This window comes from Danaus plexippus (genome assembly GCF_018135715.1).
Source record: "Danaus plexippus chromosome 18 unlocalized genomic scaffold, MEX_DaPlex mxdp_35, whole genome shotgun sequence".
NCBI classification, from domain to species: Eukaryota; Metazoa; Arthropoda; class Insecta; order Lepidoptera; family Nymphalidae; genus Danaus; species Danaus plexippus.
The window spans coordinates 541,608-554,647 of record NW_026869854.1 but is presented as its reverse complement, the minus strand read 5'-3'; the positions used below and the strand labels follow the sequence as shown (position 1 = coordinate 554,647).

Genomic DNA, 13,040 nt, shown 5'->3' with positions numbered 1-13,040 from the left:
TTCCCCCCAGTGGAAAGTGTTCGTATCCGTGATCGAACAGGTGTGGGAGAAAGCACCAAAAAAAGTATTGACTGACTCATTCGCTGATGGCTCTGTGTGCCCAGGGCCATGGAAAGTGACGATACCGGTTCTGTCAAATTTTGATATGTTTGTTATGTTGGCAACTGGTATTATAAGTTTTCGGGATGATATTTTAAGTTTAGTTATATTGCTTGTATGGACGAATGTTTATTTATAATTTAATTCAAATTTGACTTTAATTTAATGAAACCTCACAGTATAAAGTTAATCTTTACTTTGTAGGCGTATAACTCGATTTGATTTTACTATTTGTGAATACGAATGTATAGAGGGTTTCTTATAATAATTTATTAGGAAGATTAAAAAAACTTACATACAATTAAAAAATACACTAAAATTTTATAACTGTCCATGATTGAAATATGAACAACAAGAATTTTTTCAAATTTAATTTTGTTTGTCATATGTTAATTATACATACACTTAGAAATTGAAAACAGACAGCTCACCAAATTTCTGGTTAGGATGTTTAAAGTACTTACCTATTAAAATATGGAGGAAACGAGTGACTAAGAATAATAATTCTTATATCGCACACGTTACCGTCCAAAGCTCTGTAGCACAATTTATTTGGTATTGAGATTAGGACCATAAAACGTTTGACAACCCAGGCGTTTCGAGATATATTTTCTGAAGGACTATATATTTTACAATCCTTGTTTTATAGCTGAATCGGAATAATAGGATACATTTTTACATAGTTACACAATTCCTATGAACTATTTAACCCTTTTCACGTCTATGAAGGACTAGTGCGTCATGTGGTAATTATAGCTATGGTGACAGTCACAAGCCTTCGGACCGCAGTCATAACTTCAAGTCCTCAATCCGGTTGTCATCATCACCAATGGGGTCATGGTTAAATGACGTTGATCTGTCTTATAACGTATTCGTGACTCTGCATTTCGCCAACTACGCACGTCTACGCTTTGGCAATATTTAAAGTGGTTCTGCGTTTTCTTATGAAACAGTAAACAGGATGCCATGTTGAACAAAAGTTTTGGTGTTCTGCAATTAAATTCTTTTAAACGACTTAAAAGTGATTATATTCTGGAAAAGTAAACTTTTGCCGACTGATCTTTTATTAACGATTTTTATGTTTCAAATTAATTACAAAGATCGGAAATAAATGAAGCTTCTGTCTTAAAATCGTTCGGGAATACAACACCTTTTTAAATTAAAGACATTTCTTAATTTAACAGAGTCGTTAATATTTTAAATTTAAAATCGTCGACACGAGTTTTTTTTTTATTTTAATTAAATTTTAATTCATGATAACTGTGTCTCAAGTTTACAATGTCAAAGAAACTGATGAGCTAATCGATAATTATTCAATCGCTTCGCCTTGTCAGCAAAAAATATTTTTTGTCAACGTTCGCCTCAAGATAACGACTAATTGAACGATCAACAACCGTAAAATAAAATCACACACAAAAAAAGAAAAAAGATTTTCCTCTGTAATAGTATTTAACTGACAAAGCAAAAGAGTACTTTTTATTTTATTTTCTCAATAGTCACTTTACAATTAATTTTGTAATTGGTTTAGAATGATTGAAAACTTTCATTATTTCCAGCTTACGTCAAGTAAGCCATACATCTATATATTGATATGTAAAAAATAAATACCTATATAAAAACGTGCTTTAAATAAATCAGAATATTTTTTTAATGTGACTTATTATAACGAAAAATCATGTCAGTTTTTCTACAGCGAGTCTGAAATGAAGTGGTTAAGAGTTCCCTAGACTGTTGATGTCAATGTGGCAGTGACAAATTGGACGGCCAAAGAATTGAGGGTGATCATCAATTGCGCCATGGATGCTCCTGTCAGAGCTGATCGATGAGGTTTTTCCATGTAACCAGGCCTGGCGTTGTAACACTTAGATTCGCCGTGACACTTAAGATTTTAAATGCTACTTTATATTTATTTCACTTTCAGACAAACAAAGGTCAAAGTATTAGTCTATGATGGAAAATAAAACTGTCTTAAATCGTTATATATGAAAACAACATCATGATCATTTTAACAAAGTTAAATAAGAATAAACAGTACATACATATACATACGTTCAAAGTTGTGACTACCCAGCAAATACAACCATAGTAATGAGATCTAAGATTTTCGCGAGTTTTATTCATTTAAATGAAACTAGTATTTTTCGGATGAACTACGCGTGATTTATTTTTCTAAAAAACTACATACTCCCGACGTTTCCGTTACTTTTCAGCAACCGTGATCACGGTTTTTTACAAAAATAAATCACGCGTAGTTTATCCGAAAAATACTAGTTTCATTTAAATACAACCATAGTAATTCTATTACAGGACCAAATAAAAAATATAAACAAACAGGCATGTTTTACCTTTTTAATTACTTAGATATATCTATATAATATAAGTTACATATATATCTCTATAAGAACTTATTAGCTTTTGTTCTGAAAAATTATATGTACATAAGAATTAAAAATAAATCTAATGTATTAACATGCTAAGACGAGGTAGAATCTTCTTTCACTTGTCTATTCACAACTGGCTTAAATTACGCGAAAGGGAAATCCTTAGAATTTTTGTAGTAAATAATAAAAAAATAATATCTCAAAATGGACTAAAATGTCGTTATAATAATATACCGAAAGTAAGTTTTGAAAGATGTTTAAAAATATATTCTAATTGACTCCAGTTTTTTATCAGCGGTCACACTCCATTAACACCGAATATTGCTGACTTTCATAAAAGAGCCAGTCTCTGTAAGGATATGACGAACTTATTTTTCATGGAAAAATTAAAAATTAAATCAAAATTCAAAGCATCATTATTATAAAAAACCTTTTTTTGCTATGATTTAGGGACAAATTGTAGTAGCTTTAATCAGTCAGAAGTCAGGCTTTTGGTTTCATTATTGTACACACCCACTTACACAGAGCTCGTTGGATCCCTTATAACCAATCATCCTTTATTTAAAGCCATCGGTATTACGGGTACAGGTAACATGGGTACTAAAGACCCTTCACTTGGTCAAAGACTAAACACAGTGTAGATGTATCATTATCATTGCAATAGATAATTGGTTTAAAGTTTATTTTATTTTATTAAATAGATAATTGGTTAAACGTTTAATGTACTGGATTTGGATGTGCTTCTACGATAACAGAAAAGGTTTTTGTCATCAACTCCTTAAACAAAAAAAATAATAATTAATCTGTGAACTGTAGGAGTAACTCGTATTGTTTAAGATGGTCTATAGTCTATACAGATACGAAATATTTTAATTTGCTTGTCTATGGACAGTTCCCGACGACTATATTTTTTTATTTCAGCAGTTTTTCAAAGTAAAGGAATTAGTGGAAGACTTATGCACACATTAGTTAAAGAACTTGTGTTTTGCCTCGATTATTGTGAGAAAATATCACAATTCCTGACTTTGACCGCCAAAAGCTTTGATTTTTTTGACCTGAATAATTTCGCCTTTGAATTCTTACATGGGCTTCTGTTGAAACATTTAAGTCCCTCTAACTGTTTCTTTAACCACTTGCGATGGGTTCCTCACCGTTCTAATTAAAATATTAATGATTAAGGAACGATTCTTATATATTATTATTCATTAACTTATAGTATTTTTCCTCCTTGATATATTTTCTTTTGAAGTGTTTTAATTACTAATTATTAAGTAACAATTTTGTATTGATATTATCGTTTTATGCAACAAAATCCTCCCGAGGTTTTCTTTGAAAGCTACATTATTTATAAGAGTGTTTTAAAATTTATAGAGAAAATATCGAGTTGCAAATATGTTCTATATTATTATGTCATCAAACGAATTTCTCAAAAAGCTGTTACAGTCGAAAAAAGTGTAAACAATAAGTGACTTATACAGATTTAGGTAACCGCGGTTACATAACAAATAAGTTTGTGATATCAAATCGAAAATAATGATAGGGGATGTAACTAAAAATTTACTATAACATTACTTATTCTATATAATATTGCTTGTGGTCAAATTTCATACTTCTAAGTGCATGTCGACCTCTTTAACTATCGGTTTCTTTTGACAGTCAAAATATGCAAAATAAGATTAAAACGGTTCGTCTATTTTTAAAATTATTTAAATTATGACCGATTTCACGATATCATTAAATCTGAGAACTTAATTTTGAAGCCTTTACGCGGTCCTTTGAAAAAAGGATTTCAAAAATTCCACTTTAATTTATTTTAACAGTAACATCGAAAGAGACACTAAAAATTATCGTTTAAATTTGGACTATGTCAATGACAATGTTATTGGAGGATTTGACACCTAAAACTTTTGTTTGACACCACTAATGATGATATACAGTTTGCAAACATGTTTAGTCTAAACACAGACGGGGAGCCTTTTTCAGACATGGAAATCTTATAAGATTATAAACAAATAAATTAATTTTTATTACGTAAAACACGAAAAGTTACATAAAACTAAATAAATTAATAGACTGCGGGAAACAGTAGCGGATGTGAAATTTGTGTCATGACTATCGCATTAAAGGCCGTCCGTAGCTCGTTGAGCACAATGGCGGGCTTTACCAGCGACCACTGACGCATTACCGGCAACAATTACGATAGGAATAAACCCAATATATTGCAAAATAGAACAAACTTAAATATTATCCGTACACCGTCCTACATCCATTCAAATAAAAACAGAGTTATTTTTTTTCCATTTATTATTCTGTTTAATATCGACAATAGAAGAGGTATGCTATTACAATTTATGGAGCAAAATTTTACAGTTTCATTGATTGGATTGATTGTTGAAGTAATTTTTATTGATTATTATAACAACGTCTGTTGAGAGTATGTATTGATATAACATATCACCGAAATGTGAATGTAATTAGGAGTTATAAAGTAACTTAAAATAAAATATAATAATTATAATTTAAAAACATAAGAATAAAATACAAAAAGGTATACTAAACTTTAGGTATTTATTAATAAAGGAATATTTTTGGAATTGTCAGATAGTAAAATATGTGATTTAGCCCCCCTCCACTTTCCCGTCGGCTTTTAGCCAAGTCGTTAAAGTAAAGAGTTAGGCGCCTTAAAAGCTGGTTCTTAAAATGTCGATTTGTAAAATTGCTAATATTTCTTAACAGGCTGTTTATTTATTCAATTGATAAACTTGTTTTGTATTAAATCATGAAATGAAGTTTTTGCAAAAATTATGTTTTTGTTTGATGCACATTATATGAAAAATGAAGGAAACTAAATTCGGGCTTTGTATATAATGTGTTTTGTAATATGAACTTAGTAGATGTTATTTTTGTTATTATCCCTTAGGTATGATCTTAAAAGGAGTGGTTCGACATTACTTGAGCCATCCACCGTCGTCTCCGCAGACGAGGTCATACTTCTTTCGGGAGATAGCTCAGTGTTCGAGATGTTTTGCAATGAGACAGACACGATCTATACAATAAGCAATAACGTGGGTGGCTGATTCAGCCAAGTAATTTCTTACAGCAGTATCCGAGAAGAGAAAAAGATGTTTATGAATTATTATAGTAAATGTCTTACTACTTTCACTAAAATATTTTGTTGTTGTCATTGTATATTGCAAGGAGTTTGTGAAGATTTAAAAACATTTTAGGATAAACATGCTTAATATAAACTGTTATCAAATCTTAAAAAGTTGTTTCGTCGTTTTATAAGTAAAACTGGACAACACAGTTGTATATGACGTCAGCTATTGTATCCTAAAGCTTACTAGACGTGTAATCTCTAGGGAGAGCGAGCTTCTGGTAACGTCTCACGAAGCGGTAGCTATTCTCTACTGAAAATAGAAAGATATAAAACTAAATTTACAAGTAATATATTTTTATAATAAAAAGAGGAAATCTTACTTAAGGGTCGTTATGGGAATACCGAAAACGTTTGATCTTGGCTAAGTCTTAAATTCACATATGTGTACATACTTAAAATAGATGCAATGTTTCTGTAGATAAACAAGGTTTAATAAGTATTTTTTTATATAAAATATATGTAGACACTTGTACAAAAAAGTAGTAAAAAAAACATCGAAATTTATGTCCAAATAAATACATTTGTACATAATAAAATTCTGATTAATTATTTCTGTTACAAATTCTAGGCAGATGAAACTAATATTTTTTCGGATTACTAGGCGTATTTTATTATTTTTAAAAAAACTACAAGCTCCCGACGTTTCGGTTACTCACGATTAATACGCGTAGTAATCCGAAAAGTATTAGTTTAATTTAAATGAATACTCGCGATCTCAGTTCTCATTTTCGGCAGATGTTTCAACTTGATAATATAAGAAAGGCGTAAGTTATTTTTATTTGCAAATTGTAATAGCTTCATTAACAACATCGTCTCTAACCGTCTAGTTCAATGTGGTTTATTGAGAGCTGCCGTCGCGTTCGTCGTCTCAAGTCGTGTTAAAAAAATAATACGATGAAGATCTTAGTCATTCTGGCCACTTTGTCTTTTAGTTCTGGTATGTAATGAAAATTTATTTAAATATACAGTTCAATAAATTACATAAAAGAGCTTTAGATATTTAAATCTACGTAATACATGGAAATCCAAATTGAAAAATCAAGGAAGTATATTTTCATGAATACTATGTATGTATTTTGACATTTAAGATTGGCTGAATTAAAAAAAAAATAAACATTTGTCATTCAAGACTGGCTGAATTCAAATTAAAAAAAAATTAAAATAAAAATTAAATAATTTGTAGGTTTTATTGGTTTTTTGATGAATTGAAACTGTTAATATAATGATTTTTTCGTACTGTGCTATCATTGCAGTTGTGTTAAACGAAGATGTCTCAAATAGTGAAAACTAACATCCTACTTTGATGTTATGAACATAATATATTAAGCCATTTTAGTGTTTCATGCTATCTTATATTTCCTTGGACTTTAAAACTAAATTATTTTAATAGTGTAGTTAAATATCGATGAAATTAATGACAACACACTGACTATTTTATTTCTGACAGTTTTATATACATATAATTATCTAACACAAAATTTATATATGTCCCGCATTAAGTCACATTGAGTGTGTCACGTATAAAAACATTATTTCTTTAAATGTACCTATATTATTCATATAACATGAATATTTAATCACGTTTCTTCTTATAGGTATGCAGTACAACGGTTTAAGAGGTATTTTTTTTCTAAATAGCCACTCTACTGTCATACTATTAAATAATCTTACTGATATACAGGCATATGCATGTGAATGTTATAGATATAATATTAATATTTATTATCTCAATTTTGCGTATTTAGATAATATATATATATAATATATACGTTATATGTTGTTTGAAATAATATTTAATAATTAGACTACAAATCTAATTCACCTTTCTCAAGCTAGTCTCATTGTTAATATTTTTCCTTTCTTTACCTCCTACTTGTTTGTTACCACCATGTTTCTTCACTCCCATGATCTCCGCTCATAGATGGGTCAAAAGTAAAAATGTTATCATTTCCAGTTAAATTCGGATGGTCAGACGCATTAGCGGACAAGGAATACTTTTTCAATATCCCCCGAATTCTATCGCAAGCTGAGAGCGATGGTTGGCGTAGAATGGAGCGTCCTCCCGGGCCTTTGCCGGAGCTCCGTCTCTATTGTCCTGTTGGAAGAGCTGTTTGTCCTCTATATGATCCCTCAGGATTTGTCGCCGGTTTGCAACTTGCGGTACGTTCCTAAGCAATTGCAATCATACAAAAAACGTTAAAAACTTTTAGCTTTGTTCTAGAAATAAAATATAGACTACGATTTCTCTAGTCTCGAACATAGACTGTACGTTTAGTTTGCCAATAGCAACATCGTGGTTAGAAAGAATTGATTTTCAGTAATGTCATGTTTTCATAATTTTACTATTAAATGTAGTCCTATAATAATAGTGATGTCTTAACAATTGATCGCTGTGAAATTCCTTCGAACTTAGTTTCAATGTCAACACAATGTCAATGACGACAGTTTTGTAAAATAACACAAATTATCGGTTTTTGTAGAAGATATTTTCATGGTTTTTTTTTTTGTAGTCGACTCAAATTGCTATAATTGGATTCAGAATGTAGCTTTAAAATTAAATTGTTTGTTAGAAACAAATTTATTAGAATAAGGATAGGTTTTAAAAATTCACAAAAACAATCATGTATACGAAAGGTTTTTATAGACATACAAGGATTTAAGTCTTAAGTCTTAAGCTTTTAAGACGTTCAGACTCTTCGAATGAAATTTTAAATCTCGTCGCCATCTTTGAACTATTTCAACTCAACACTCCTTTCATAAAATCATCTTATTGAACACGCAACGACAATTCAGTCCGTCAACTCACAATGCAATCGTTTATCTAATTTATTTAACTGAACGACTCAATGACTTCTGATCTGTCATGAGCAGGTTGCTACTGCTTTTATAATTGAGTTTATTATAAATGGTTCGGTAACCACAAATATTTTGTTGCATAGATCATTCCAACAAGCAGTGATTAGCCCAAAGTCAATCTTTGATATTGATTCAGTTACTCTGATATTATCACGGTTTTTGTTTTCACGTACGCTTGTATTTAAATGTAATTGTACGAGTCTGGATTGTGGAAGTTTATTTATATCGTTTACTGCGCTGATTTTTTTAGAATATATGTTTAATGTTTAGGCTCTAACACCGGTGTAGGCAATTATATATTTTGATTATATAAAATGAGAAATCGAGCAAAATATATCTACTTATCTAACTAAAGTTTGCTAGTGGTGTCAGAACAGTAATGGTTATAATGAAAGTGATTACGTTCCGCCTTCATTATGACTATCAAGGTCATTTTATTTATCAGTAGTTATTTTTGTTCTGATATATTTTTTGCGGGAGAGTGAACTTAAAAATTATTAGAATAATATGATTTGAAATTGTCTTACTATAAATACTATATATATATATACACTCGCTGCAAGAGTGGACCCATTTTGAATTTTATTCTTTATTCTTTATATTTTTAACGTTCAGTTTCCGGTTGATGAAATAATAACTCCCAGTTTCAAACCGGACAAAAGGTTCACTAAATGGAGTGTGCCTGCGTCTGATGGCGAACCAGCCAGAGAATATTGGACAATAACACAATTCTTGGTATCAGAAGGTAGCGTTGCCTAAAGGTTTTTGATATTCATTCCATACATTCCATTGTCTTTGTTTAAATATATAATTATGATATTTAATATAAATATTAAAAGTATTTATAATGTTCAAACTCATTAGAATCTCTGAAGGCGGGAGCGGGACCGCAAGTCGAAAATGGCGCGACGCTACAAGATGGCGGCGTATGGGTCAAAGATTTAGAGGGACAATACATACGTATACCGAGCACAGAGGCCGAACTCAACACCACACAGTTCAAGAAACAAAACTGTATTCCAAATATGGGTGAAATATTACATAATTAACAAATTGAATTAATCATAAGTGATTATTTGTATCAGATGATTTAGATCTTGCTTTGTGATTTTGATAATGTGCTGTTGTCGTGCTGTTTACACGTTTAAAAATTGATAATTATTATCAAATGTCATTATCTAGCCAATGCGGTAGCCATACCCCTAACAAGTTTTCTAAATTATATAAGTAAATTAAAAACTTGAAAATTAAATTATCATTGGAGCCAGTGTTTTCAAATAAAATAAAGCAAAATAGTCTTTTCGTTATAAAAATATCTCTATGCAAATTATGGTTTTAAGATTTTTAATACCGTCGTTTTAACCCTTTTAAATACATATTTTGAGATCGCTGGACGCCGGATGGTCGTAATTTTTACATTAAATCGCAAATTAACAACAATTTTAAACTCAGTATCATTAATCAAGCACAAATTACATTACCTTCGTAGATAATTTATAATAAAATTTAATGAATTTAATAATATATAATAATAATATCTTTGGATTAACTAAGCGTTTTTTATCATTAAACTGCACACTGCCGACGTTCCGGTTGCTATGCAGCAGACGAGATGAAAATGACATTTTCATAATAATCGAATGAATCGTTCATAGACAATATTAGTTTTATTTAAAAGAAATCTCGCTTCAGTCCTAGATATCAACAGGCTTATAATAAGTTACTCCAAATTTTTCTAAACTAAGAATGAATATTGGCTTTATGTCTAAAACAAAGGTACGCACTACTATTATAATATGTCGCGGGAAACGAGTTGTGAAAATCTGCTGCCCTGGTTCGCGCTCACGACCAGGGGTTACCTGGTGGGAGTGGGCTTCCAGGTGGTGGGCAAACTGACTAAACCCACTGTTGGACGGGATTGGTTCGAAGTTGTCAATAGTCGACAAGCTGTTAAGGTAAATATATGTTCTATTAAAGACGCTTTCCAAGAGATTATGAGTTGATGAAATAGATAAAATACTAGGGAAAAAAATGTATGATTTTTATAAAAAAATATTTTGTCTTGGGCCATTATTATGTTTCAATATTAAACCAAGCTTAAGCGAAATAATTTAAATAAAATTCAAATTGTGAATATTGCACGAAACATCCTTAGAGACGTGCATCAGTCCATAGCTTCCTCAATAACGCGGCCCAGTAGCCTTGGATTGGCAAATATAATATTAATTCAATTCTCACTTAAATCCAGATATTCGTTAAACCTTCCGATCAGTACCCGTGTAAAGGAACTCTGTGTGTAAACTATATTTATGTATAGACGGTCGCACCGTTCGCCCCCGAGTGTCTTCTTAAGTTGTCTGACAACTATCCTATACTCAGCCTGCACATCTACTACATCGACAAACCCTGGACGGTCAAATGCAGGTTAATAAGTTAACATTATTATAAAATTTAGAAATTAATATTTCACATAATTATAGATAGTTCTTTGAATCTTAAAGTGGCCGGTAGCACCCCCTCGTCGGCGCTGCAGGCCTAAAGGGGGCGGTAAGAGACCCAGAAACAAAGGCCTGGGAAGTGTTTTGTAATTTGATTTAGCATAAGTTATAGTTATTCTGGCAAGTGTAGGTGAAGAATGGGGACTCTTAAATATAATTTATTCTCAAAGTGGGCAATAGACAAAACAACTTTGAGAACCTTGTCTTAAATTAATTTAACCTTTTTTTGTCATAGCAAAAGCAAAAGAAATTCGCAACATTAAAGAATACACGTACTAATTTAAAACTGGGGATACAAGACTGTGCTTGTTTTAGTTCGTACCCTTTATTATATTACGGAATTAGATAAAAAATATCGTTTTTAAATAAATTATAATTATATTTCCAGATCTGGGGACTCCATCGCTCCAGCATCACCCCTGGACCGTCTGTTGCTGAACGGACAAAGATATACAACAGTCGTTGTGGATGAACTCAAAAAAATATTTTACAGTTATTAAAAATGAACGCCAATTTGTGTAAAAATGTTTGTCTTCTTGTAAAATAAAAGAGAGAATCTCATTTACTTTATTTGTACTCATAATTTTAATATTAACGTTGGAAATGGAATATTTAATTTTATTTTGCCTGCCTTAAAGTTATCTATCACAGATGATGACGTCATAATAACGATAAATAGAAGATATCGGATTTTGTTCTTTTTTTCACTTTTTCTTAGAGATCAAGAAACTCATAAACAATACGTATAAATAAAAAGTCAGTGGACATTCTCGTTTAAGTATGAGTTAATCGTCATGGTGGCCTGGAGGTTACAGGCCCGCCTCTCACATGTGAGGGCGCGGGTTCGAAATCTGGCAAGTACCAGTGTGATCTTTTCCGAGTCATACGTACTTTCTAAGAGTATTTATACACCACTGACAGACGGTGAAGGAAAACATCGTGAGGAAACCTGGACTTATAATTTGAAATTATAAGTTTGAAATCACTAATTCGCCTTGAGCAAGCGTGGTGTTTAATGCTCTAACCTTCTCCATGTTAGCAGAGGCCTTTGTTCAGCAGTGGGCTCCGATGGGCTGATGATGACGATGAAGATTATATGAATTTTATAATTCCCAACTCCACCTTCACTTCTTAGTTAAAATCTATTCCGGCGTGGTTTGATAAAATAAACACACAAACTTATATCTGCTAGCTAACGCCTTATGCCTTTATCTACGGTAGGTACATCTTAAAATGATTATCAATCACGTTTTGTTAAAATGGAGATACACCTAATTGTTTATGTGCACTTAATGTACGTGTAAATATATTATTTTTATTTGGCTTTTTTTTTAATCGAACTAAATAGTACTATGCAGATGTGAATATACTATTTGTTTATTGTATATAAACAGTACTATGGTCTCAGTAATAACTTACACACTCTTAGATTTTCCGAAAAATAATATTATACCTCATGGTTCATATAGTTTAAACAGAAACTTACCTGAATAAAAATACAAAACGTAAAATATATACATATTATAAATACCGTACATAATACTGAACTCAATCAAAGCTAAAGACGGCAGGATACCTTAAATAATTTTGCACAAGTCAACGATTTCATTTCTACAAATTGAAATATAAAAATCAGTTAAATTAATTCTAGGTTGACTAAAAATATATACCTAATAATAACAATTATCTATAGATATCATATGTTCGTTAAATCTGATAAGTAATATGAAAGTAATTGTATTTTAAGCCAACTATATAAATGTGATTAACATTTGCGAAGGTCTCTAATACCTCTTTTACACACACATTTACACACACACGCACATTTACACACACACACGCACACGAACTCGCAAATATGTGTGCGCTAGCATTGAATTCATCGTTATATATATAATTTAATAAAAATCATTGCTATCAAAAATACTTAATAATTATGATTCCTCTAAACCAAAAAGAATCATTCCCATAGTTGCTATTTAACGAAGCAATCATTTGCTTGTAGTTTAAGATCATTATCATATAGATATTATGTTTTTTATTGTA

General features: G+C 31.0%; 1 protein-coding gene across 1 annotated transcript; it reads left to right on the top strand.

The window, feature by feature from the left end:
- The first annotated feature begins 6,461 nt into the window (after nt 1–6,461).
- LOC116773093 (uncharacterized) lies at nt 6,462–11,555 on the top strand. The gene is made up of 8 exons (XM_032665477.2): nt 6,462–6,577; nt 7,236–7,259; nt 7,595–7,800; nt 9,112–9,241; nt 9,361–9,525; nt 10,273–10,451; nt 10,814–10,920; nt 11,383–11,555. The coding sequence occupies exons 1-8, from the start codon at nt 6,535–6,537 to the stop codon at nt 11,492–11,494; spliced, it is 966 nt and encodes a 321-aa protein (XP_032521368.2). The 5' UTR covers nt 6,462–6,534; the 3' UTR covers nt 11,495–11,555.
- The last annotated feature ends 1,485 nt before the right edge of the window (nt 11,556–13,040 follow it).

What these genes read in the sequence shown, in the direction of transcription:
- LOC116773093 (XM_032665477.2), top strand. Translation starts at nt 6,535, where the DNA reads ATGAAGATCTTAGTCATTCTGGCCACTTTGTCTTTTAGTTCTG. An exon ending in CACTTTGTCTTTTAGTTCTG is followed by an intron (nt 6,578 to 7,235) that starts GTATGTAATGAA and finishes TTCTTCTTATAG; the next exon opens with GTATGCAGTACAACGGTTTA. An exon ending in GCAGTACAACGGTTTAAGAG is followed by an intron (nt 7,260 to 7,594) that starts GTATTTTTTTTC and finishes TATCATTTCCAG; the next exon opens with TTAAATTCGGATGGTCAGAC.